The following is a 10,750-nucleotide window of genomic DNA, read 5'->3' on the forward strand; positions in this document are numbered from 1 at the left end:
TAAAAAGTCAAATTGCTCCAGAAATTTAAAGATAAAGTCAAAACTTTGCTTAAAAAACATGTTTAAAGATTTTCTTTTTTTTTTTTTCATCCTGTGACATTCTGGTCTGAACAATGAGGAAATTTAGTCTCTACCTCCACCTTGTGGTTGATCCCTGTCACTGTCTTTTCAGGTGAATATGCAGCATGACACAGTTTAAAATGTTGAAACTGTTGGATCAGTGCCACTTTTTAAAATGGAATAAATATTCTTTACATCAGTGTCAGTGATTCCTCTCCTGACTCCCTGATTTACATTTACTATGTCTTCTTTCATTACAAATGCAAAACATGTGGAAAACAAACAAAAAGACAAACTCACAATAAAAAAAAGAAGAGAAATAAAAAGAAATCCTGAATGAATTTATCACAAATATAATATTGGTACATATTTAAATCTGAATCAACAAAGAGCTTTTTTTTTTTCTCTTCTTAAAGAGAAAAAAATTTCCTTGGCAACAAAACTGAAAGTGAAACTAAATTTCACCGACTCATCCACACAAGTCCTTTTGAGAACGAGCTCATATGCACATTAGCTTTTTATAAAATCAAAGTTCAACTTTAATCTTTAAATCTCAAGTATATTCTCAACATTCTGACTTTGTTCTCGAAATGCAAATCTGACTGTATTAATGGTTCTCTGATTTGACTTCATTCCCAACAGTTAGAATTTAATCTCCAAACATGAAGTGAAAACATAAAGTTTAAATGTTTTAGCCTCGTAATATTACGAGATGTAATTCTTGTAAAACTACAACGTTTTATTTAAATTACAACTTTCTTGTGATATTAAAACTTTATTCTCACGTTACGTTTTCCCTGTAATATTAGCCCGTGACATTTTTCATGCAATATTACGACTTTATTCTCATAATATTACAACTTTTTTTCTCTGAATGTCAGAATACTGTTCTCTTCAACCTGACACTCTGTGGTATTAATCTGTATTCAGCAGGTTTGACCTGTAAACCCTGACTTGTGACAATATGATAAAATATCTTGGCACTTCTGAGGCTCCCGTTTGTTTTGTGTGGCACCAACAACCCTCCATACCTCTGACTCAGTTTCGTTTCCTCCTCAGTTCACTCACAAGTTTAGGTTTTGTTTTCCCTCTGTGACGTCAGTGCTTGGGTGAAGGCTCAGTTTCGTTTCTGTGACAGCTGCTGCTGCTGCTGCTGCTTTAAAGAGCCGGAGCTGCAGGAGCCTCGCAGGCACCATGTTGTCGTGGGGGGAGGACGGTCACCAGGTCTTCAGGGCCGTGGACAGCTCGTTAGAGGTGCGTCAGTGCAGCCCGGGCTACGTCGTCAGGGACCTGTCTGCAGGACACAGTGTGCTCAGCTTCATCAAAACCAACGGAAACGCTTTTATCATCCGGACAAACCAGAACAAAGATGGAAAAAGAGTCAGAGGAAAACAGAGTGAGAAACAGCTGCGTTCATTTCTATCTGTTTTACTTTTTAACTATTTCATTTCTTTATTGTTTTGTTGTGTTGTGGGGGGGGGGGGGGGGGGGGGGGGGGGGGTAAGTTACTTGGGTAAAGACCCACTGAGGGGAAATGCTTGGGGCCTCTTGGATGGATGGATGGATGGATGGATGGATGGATGGTGCTGGTGGATCCTTTTGGTACTAAAACAACAAGTTCATCTCTCCCCTGAGTGAATGAATCTTGTGTCCTCTACATGAGCTGCTGTGGTTTGTGTCCTCAGAGTTTGTGGAGTGTAAGGAGAAGATCCGGGCCGTGAGCTGCGGAGATGATCATGTCTCACTGTTGTCTGACAGAGGCTCAGTTCTCTGTGTGGACACAACTCACCACCCCTTCACACCGAGGTCAGAGACACCTCTGTGATCTAAACCTGAAACTGAATGTGTCAAATGAAGATTCAGGTGTTATTTTATTCTTCCTCTTATTATTATTATTATTACTACAGTCTGTGACGTGAGGATTCGTTTCTGTTCTGTTTTCTCAGGCTGCAGAAGGAGTTGTGTAACATACCTGTTCGTCAGGTGGCGTGTGGGAGTCAACATTCAGTCGTCTTGACCAATGGTAGAGTGGCACCATCACTGATGACACAGAGTTTATAAAACGATCAGAGGCTGTTTACAAAGATCATAGATTGTAAATACGATGGATTTATTTGATCTGCACAGCATCGACTGTGGGAGGGAGTCGCAGACAAACACCTTCGACCAATCACGAGTCAGCCTGAGCTGTCAATCATGGCGCTGACCCCGTGTTTATATCAACAAATAAATAATTAAAACCAAAACGATCAGAAAAACGAAGACGTCATGTCGTCCATCTTTGTTTACTGTCATGACATGACAGCTTACCACCGCCACCTGGTGGATGGCGGCAGTATAGGTCGTAAAGCTCACCTCCTCCATGTTGGTTGACGGGACATTGACCAAACTAAAAGGTTCAAGTACATTATTGAAGTTGATTTTTCTCACAGATGGTTTCTGTCATTTTCAGGCCGTTGTGATCAGAGTGTTTTTGTTATTCGATGATATGTGAACGTGTCATGATTGACAGCTGAGACCGACTCGCGATTGGTCGACCTTGACTTCATGGCTCCACTTCACGGTCAGACGTCAACATTGCAAGATGGCGGCATCCAGGATGTTTAAGCTTAGTTTTAGAACAGAAGGATAAAACATGAGCATCCCTCTATCTATATTACCGTTAAAAAGATCGATATGTTCCAGATTTTTTTCAAACCTTTTAATAAGTACTGGAAATCCAGCGAGCAGGTTTTGGGGCTCACAGAATGGTGATTTCCCCACAGATGGTCGAGTTTACACGTGGGGTCAGGATTCCAGGGGCCAGCTGGGTCTGGGGGAGGGGAAGCCCGGCGCCAACTCGCCCCAACACCTCCGCTCTCTGTCGTCCATCGCGCTGGTTCACATCGCCGCGGGGGGGGAGCAGAGCTTCGCCCTCTCTGTCAGCGGAGGGGTGTTCGGCTGGGGCAGAAACGACCGTGGACAGCTCGGGCTGGGAGACACAACAGGTGCTGTACATCTTCGTGTTGTACTGAATGTATTTATATACATTTCAATGTATTGATGTATAATTTCTCTCGTACAGACAGACGTACACCAGCTCCTGTCAAATGTCTGAACATGAAGGGAACCGTTCACATTTCCTGTGGGAAGGATCACACTGCCACTTTAACTAAGGTGAAAAAAAAGATATTAACAAAATACATAGAACAAAATTCCATAAATCTCGCCTCCTCCATGTCAGTGGATGGGATATGGACCAAAGTAGAACATTGAGTATACGTTAAATAAACTTTTAATAATTTTTTGTTATTTTAGGTAGTTTCTATTAAACTGATGTTTGCTCAAGTGTTAAAGTTGCGGTTTGTATTATTTTCTGTAACTAAGCAGAAAATAATGACCTGTTACACACGCATGCGTGTGTAACAGGTCATGTGATATGTGACACACACACACATCTGCCTTACCTGTTTGTCTGCAGGTCTTTAAACTCTTGCTCTTTGGCTGCTTCCTCAGGATGGTGCAGTGTTTACCTTCGGCTCGGGTCAGTACGGGCAGCTCGGGCACAACTCATTCGCCGATGAGCTCCGTCCTCGTCTTGTTGTGGAGCTGTTGGGGGCAAAGGTCACCGAGATTGCGTGTGGAATGTACAGTATACCTTCTTTTTTTATACTGCAGTAATTCGCATCATGATGAAGAAATATTGAAGTTCGGAACGTGCTCTGAAGAAACGTCAGGGATTAAACTGTTTGTGTCTCTAATGACCTTTTTAATGCATCATCTCCTTAGACACCACACATTAGTGTTGACAGACGCCAAGAAGGTTTACTCCTTTGGGTGTGGAGAGCAAGGGCAGCTGGGACATGGAGACGAGAGTCATCCGTCTGTGCCGCTCCCCGTCCAACTGCCACAAGGTTTCAATGAAGTCACAAAGAAAACAATTAGCTAACGTATGAAGGAGATGATATTTTTACTCAGTACTTTTAATTGCAGACGGCGGTGAGGGTCCCAAAATCAGAAACATCTTCGCAGGAGGAAACTGTTCATTTGCGACGTGCTCGTCTAATGAGGTACTGACAATAATTCACTAATACACTAAAGGAAAGATAATAATGACGACATCAACTCAGCTAGTTTATTTTGCAGGAAGTTCATGAGGAGCCAAACACTGACGGGGCCAGTGATACGAAACGATGTTGTCTTGAAGACATGATCGACAAATGGACGACTAAATGTGATTCAAAATCCTGGAAAAAGATAAAACAGTGAGTATAACGCAGTGGTAGTATACATGAATGGCCTGATGGTGTCATGACTGTAACTGTAAATATATGATTCCAAACTCTTGATATTAAATCTTCACAGGGAAATCAACAGGACCTTTTCCAATGCGTGTTGTATGAATCAAAGCTTCCTTGAGAAAAGGTAAACACAGATCATCCCTTCTTTCTGATCTGGTGAATTATAACAGAGAGTTTCCAATATAAGGAGAACTTCCACTCTCACAACTGCTGGCTTCCGTAGGGGGCGCTCACGAGTCAGGAACACATTTTCAAGATGTTTTTTTTCTTTGTGTTGTTAGAAAAGAAAAACATTTCCACACCTCATCAAAGTACCCCGGCTTGAACTTGTCGCTTGCACGACTCGCTTTCAAGAAACTGGTGGAGAACGACGATGTGTTTGCAGAGGTGCGTAACTGTTTGTTAGGTGTTCAAAGCTCTTTTCTCTTGTCACAATGATCTACTCTGGATACACCTGCTACTGTTCAAATGTTTAATGAGTGAATCTTTTTCAAACGAACAGGTGGAGGCCGCTGTCCTGAAGCTGCTTCTCCCATCTTGCACGGATCCAGCGGGAGTGGAGGGGTTGAGGATCTTCTTGCTTCTCAATGAGCTTCTTCACGTGATGCAGAAGCTCAAACGACCACAGAGCACGAAGCTCGCTGAGGCCGTCGCCGCTGCCGCTGTGGGGCTGTCTGATGAAAACCTTCAGGTCCTAGGTACTGTGACCTAAGATGTGGTTATCAAACCCTCATGACAAAGAAACATAATTGAGGCTTGATATTTTACAGTTAAGCCAATAACTTTTTCATTATGTTTAATTACATTCTAAATATTAAAAGGGAAATACTATAACTGCTAAATATTGAGAAATTGAAATAAAATAAGTTAAATGTAAACACATTTCTTGCATTTTGAAATAAACGTTTTTATATCAGCAGATACGGATAACTGAAGGTGTCACCGAATCAAATGGGACTAAAAACCTTAAGGATTAAAACTTCAATAGTGTGAAGGTACAATCTGTCCTTGACGTCTTCTGAGTTGTGAAATGTCCATGTTGTCTTCCTCAGGGAACTGGTGGACGTCATTGTCAGCCTCCACCATGTCTAAATATGTCAAGGTTTGGAAGAAAGCTCTCTCAGTCTTCCTGTCCTCAAACCCTGTTCCTCGCCACACTGGAGTCAGAAATCTGCTACAAGTCCTCCAGTATATGTACAATGTTAGTATATCTCATTACTTGTACTTTCCATGAATATTACACGGCATAGTCCCAATCTACGGAGCCCCCGAAGGGTCAAGGTGAAGTAAAGAATTCTCGCCATGACCCTTCGGGGGCTCCGTACTAATCCCACGCACCTTATCTGCAAAAATTAAGTTTAATGTTTTTTTATTTGTTTAATTAATAAATAAAATATCTGTTTTAAAGGCCAACAGCAGGACTCCAGAATCTAGAAGGATGCCAGACAGCGATTTTTACTTGCTCATTGACAAAAACTTTCTTATTGAGGATCTGCGTCTTTGGTTTTTACAGTCGAAAAACAAGGTAAGAAAACAAAGATTCATTATTTTGTGTTATTAAGATCTTCAGGTGCATGGTGGGTTTGATGTACAGGGACAGGACTTTGAATGGGAAGCACATTATAAATGCATTTATCCTTTACAGTCACTGTCTGTTCATGTTAAAAACAGAATGGTGGCCACATACAGTACATGTATATTTCAACCTAAATCATGTGTATTCTCTCTTTTGTGTTTAGCGTGTGGATGCTGAGCCTCTTATCCTTTGTAGCTTTCCAATTGTGATGGATCTGCAATCAAAGAAAATGGTTCTCGACCAGTATGCGGAATTCAACAAGGTAACTGAGGTCCAAGAGCAAAAGCTTCTATGCACAACGTGAGGGTTGAGAAATCTCCCTTTATATCAGCGTGTGCGATAAACTAGTCCCTCATTTTCACAGCAAAACAACGTATCATTACTGGCTTAGGTCTGATGGTGATCGCCCTCTGCTGGATCATGAGGCAAAGTGAATGTTGAATGATTTTCATTGTAGACGGGATTTATCAGTTGTTTCTGTTGGAATTTCTTTTAGGTGTGGGGACTCAATCTTCTGGTTCCTCAAGACTCACTGTTCAGACTGGACCTGAGACGAGCATCCATTTCAGAAGACACTTTTAAACAACTGGATGCCGTTCATCACAGTGACTACAAAAAAAGACTTGTGGTAAATGTGTTAGCCGTATCATGGCCAGAGCTTGCATTGTTGTTTATGTGCTCTGATATAAGTTTAAATCTTTGTCCTCTTGTCCTCTAGGTCTTTTTTGATAAGAACTACACTACAGTGAGCTATGTCTACATGAAAGACTTTTTTCATGAAGTCTTTCATGAGCTGGTGTCAGACGAATCAAAGATGTTCATTTTCAATGACTCCAGAACACTGGCCTGGTTCCCCTCCAGAGTAAGGAAACTTCAAATCCACATACAGGAAATAGATTTGTGACTTTTATGTTCTATTCATCAGTTTTCCTTCTGATAGTAACATGTAACAATGCAAAAATATTCACCACACTTTCAATACTTAAGATGTGACTACAGTGGATTCATGATTTTAATTGTCACTACCATCAACACCAGGCAACACACGACCACCGCAGGTACTTCCTGTTCGGAGTTCTATGTGGATTGGCTTTGTACAACCAGTGCATCATACACCTACCGTTCTCAACGGCTCTGTTCAAGAAGCTACTCGGTGTGAAGCCTTCCCTGGAGGACATAATGGAATTCAGTCCAGACGTTGGAAAGTAAGTGGAAATAAATATAAATTCAAATCCCAGGCTCGTTGTAAGTACTTCATCAGAGTTCAGTCTAAACACTGTCCACTCTCACTGATGCTTGAATATTGTTGCTTTTGTTGTGTTTCTAGGAGTCTGCTGTCCATCCTGGAAGAATACGAAGACGAAGACTTTGAAAGCCTGGAGTTATGTTTTTCAGTAAGTGTTTTACAGATGATCAACAACTGACCCCATTTATCCTCTTTCTGATCAACTGATCGATTTCTATCAGTTCCCAAATCAGTGATATCGCTTTTCTTTCTTAACAGATCAACTGGGATGGGAAAGACGTTGACATTGATCCCATAAACCCTGAAAAACCAGTGACAAGTCAAAACAAGTAAGGACCATGGAAGCAGTTTTATGTCTTTGCCACAATACTCTACAGATTAAGATCCCCCTTTAAACATTTTGTGACACAATATCTGGGGTCTAAATTGTCAAACGAACCAGGTCTATGGTGGAGGAGGTTGTGGGACAGAAGGTTCCATCTGTTTCCGTAGACCTATCTAATGTTTAGCATAAATGAGCCCTAATAGGACAGTGAGGAAGATAAACTTCTGTATCATCTGCAAAGAGTTTGAGAAATATTGTTGATTATAACCAAGAGGAAGCCTGTAAAGAAAAGTATAGTGCCCAGAACTGATCCTTGAGGTACACCATAAGTAAACTTTTAAGTGAAAGGGGGCAGTTTAAGATTCACGAGTTGTCTACATCTATTTGTTGGATTAAAACTTAGAATCTGCTTAACAGGAAGGAGTTTGTTGACGCCTACGTGAATCACGTCTTCAACACATCTGTGGAGAACGTGTTTCTGGAGTTCAGGCGGGGCTTCTTCAAGGTTTCCGACCGGGACTTGGTGAAGCTGTTGCAGCCAGAGGAGCTGCAGGAAGTCCTGGTGGGCAAAGACTTCCGTGCCTGGGAAAGGCTGAAACAGGTACAATCAAAACAAGAGCTCCTTGTGTTTGTGTGTCCTCTACAACTACAACTAATTAATCACATTTTCATTTGCTTGATTCAAATCCCATAAATGACTATGACAGCAAGTTATTCTATCTTTCACTGTAATTAGAACGCAAGTTACGACTGGCCGTACCATGTTGACCATCCCAACATTCGGATGTTTTGGGAGGTTTTTGATGATCTAACTGAGGATCAGAGGAAGAAGTTCCTTTGTAAGTATTGTATTTATTTTCAACATGTTAAATATTACATTTTAAACTACCGTAAATTACCAAATAATAGCCGGGTTTCAATTAACCGCAGGGTCCCCTTTAAACGCAGAGTGCGGGTGTATATTTTGATAAATAACCGCCGGTTCCAAATAAATGCCGGGTCTAATTTATTTATTTTTTAAATCAAAGAAGAAGACGTGACCACTGACACTGCACGTTTTTCTTTGCCTTTTTCACGTATTGTGCAGCAAAAAAATAAAAAGTACGACTTGAAATTCAAACTTTATGTCGTAAAATATGCAGAGGAAAACTCGGGAGAAGCAGCCGCTACACGTTTCTCTGTCGACCCCGAGAGAGTGAGAGAATGGCGAAAAAATAAAACTGAGCTTCAGCGTCTGTCCGAGGAGGACAGCAAAAGAGCCAGACTGCCTGGTGGAGGTAGGAAGAAGGCTAGCGAGGAGCTTGAAATAAACATGCGGGAATGGGTTATCAGCAACGGGCACGCCACGAGAGAGTGTCCCGCAAAATGATCAGGGCGATGGCGAAACAAATGTACGCCACCGTGAGTGAGAGCAGAGATGAGGAGTGCTGGTTGGCTAAATCGTTTCCTCCAGCGCAACAACTTCACTTGCTGAAGACGTACAACTATTGCCCAGATGGATTTTGTGAGAAAGAAGTTAAATGCCTGTCTCAAACTGCCGCCTGGTCCCAAATAAACGCCCTGGCTATTATTTGGTATTTTACGGTATTACAATCAATACAGATACTTCAAAATTATAGACTTGCTGCATGTGCTCAGTATAAAAGGAAAGCAACAAATCATTTTAATCTTATCATGCAGAGATAGACTACTTCAATCCAGAGTCGGGAACGTTTTAATTGTCCCTTTTCTGTTGATTGTACGATGATGATAGAATGAAACTAATGAACAGAGTGCAAAGCTTCACACTGAGGCTGTCACCAAAACAAATCAATTAAAAAGACAGAATCTCTCTGATTACCACTTCTCCCTCCTCAAGGGTTTGTGACCGGTTTTGAAAGGTTGCCAATTCTTGGCAATAACACCATCACCATCAGGACCAGGGAATTCTTGCACGACTCTCAGGACCAGTACTTCCCGGAATCCCTCACCTGTCACTCTTACCTGGATCTGCCCCTATACTCAACAAGGGAGATTATGAAAACCAAGCTGACGGAGGCCTTAAACAACAGTAGAAGAAACTACAAGTGATGGGGGACACTTTGTGAATGGTCGACCTAAGAACACTTCAGGGTACAGGTGTTGTACCTATTCCATGTATGTAGAGAAGTCTCAAGTTTACATTTCCAACTTTGTCACATCTCAGAATATAAATAAATAGGGGTGATAAATATTTTTTAATATGTTTTTCCGGGTAAATTGTTTAATTCAACTGCAAACTTGTTCTGCCGATTTGTAGAAGATACATGTGTATGTGCACAGCAGTCACTTTCTTATGCCTGTGTTCATTGTTGAAACCTTTTATTTGGGGTGCATGCATTAACTGTAAAGAAAATGTACCATTGGTGCCAATCTGTAAAAAAACTTGCTGCGAGGCTGAGTTTGGGAGAATAACCTGCTCATCGAGCTCGCTTTAGCACTTTATCGTTTTAAAGCTGGTGGCTCACAGTGATCCGAGTCTTTCAGAGCATTCGAAAGGAAATTAACAGTAACTAACAAACTCTTAAAAAGTAGTCAGCTAAAAATGAGGCTTCCCCCTTCACCCCCTCTCCATTTATTCACTAATTATCCTCCAACGCCATGTGACCTGATGACCACAAGCTAACAAACAACACAGACTACACTTGACTCCTGCAGCCACAGTTTTGCATCGAACAAATTCAGAGCAGCTCCGTCTCGTTGCTGAACATGGTCAACGTGGTTAATTCTGCACTTTAGGTTTGAAGTGAAATAATGCAGCTCATACACACGTGAGTTAGGAGACGTATACTTGTATCTAGTAAGAATTGCATCTTGTTTATTGCTGGAACTATGAAAATTCTTCGATATATGTGCGATTCAACAGTATTGATATCGTCTGTGAACCTGGTGACTGGATTACCCAGGTTTCAGCTTGATTTTTCATTAACGATGTTGAGTAACAACTGCTGTCAATCTTTGTTTGTGCAAATGTTCAGGTGTTGATTTTCTTTCATTTCTTTTTCGTTTTGTCATATTGGGAAATTCTGGATTTTCATGTGTGGAAAATAATAAAAGAAATCGGACTTTTGCTTGAATAACTTAATTCTTGAGTCGGTGTTATTTTGAATCAAAGATGAGCAGTACCACATAAATAATGTTCGACCTTGCACCCTTACTTTAGTGTACTGTGTGCTGACGTGCTGCAGGTAAATGTGTAATGTTGACAGAGAGGATTCAACCACTAGAGGCTCCCATTGAATAAT

General features: G+C 41.2%; 1 protein-coding gene across 1 annotated transcript; it reads left to right on the forward strand.

The window, feature by feature from the left end:
* The first annotated feature begins 1,162 nt into the window (after positions 1-1,162).
* On the forward strand, positions 1,163-10,590 carry herc56.1 (HECT and RLD domain containing E3 ubiquitin protein ligase 56.1). Its single transcript, XM_020105342.2, has 23 exons — positions 1,163-1,456; positions 1,746-1,866; positions 2,007-2,083; positions 2,826-3,047; positions 3,125-3,216; positions 3,556-3,686; positions 3,829-3,953; positions 4,033-4,109; positions 4,186-4,304; positions 4,405-4,464; positions 4,622-4,727; positions 4,843-5,038; positions 5,393-5,541; positions 5,749-5,865; positions 6,080-6,178; positions 6,413-6,544; positions 6,635-6,778; positions 6,955-7,121; positions 7,244-7,310; positions 7,421-7,491; positions 7,905-8,088; positions 8,224-8,326; positions 9,346-10,590. The coding sequence occupies exons 1-23, from the start codon at positions 1,255-1,257 to the stop codon at positions 9,555-9,557; spliced, it is 2,973 nt and encodes a 990-aa protein (XP_019960901.2). The 5' UTR covers positions 1,163-1,254; the 3' UTR covers positions 9,558-10,590.
* Positions 10,591-10,750: the final 160 nt, after the last annotated feature.

This window comes from Paralichthys olivaceus, chromosome 7 (assembly GCF_024713975.1).
Source record: "Paralichthys olivaceus isolate ysfri-2021 chromosome 7, ASM2471397v2, whole genome shotgun sequence".
Taxonomy (NCBI): domain Eukaryota; kingdom Metazoa; phylum Chordata; class Actinopteri; order Pleuronectiformes; family Paralichthyidae; genus Paralichthys; species Paralichthys olivaceus.

Bases quoted from the DNA above. Each gene is read 5' to 3' on its own strand.
- herc56.1 (XM_020105342.2), top strand. From the start codon at position 1,255: ATGTTGTCGTGGGGGGAGGACGGTCACCAGGTCTTCAGGGCCGTGGAC. The intron at 5,542-5,748 runs GTTAGTATATCT...TCTGTTTTAAAG, and splicing joins TCCTCCAGTATATGTACAAT to GCCAACAGCAGGACTCCAGA. The intron at 7,492-7,904 runs GTAAGGACCATG...TCTGCTTAACAG, and splicing joins CCAGTGACAAGTCAAAACAA to GAAGGAGTTTGTTGACGCCT.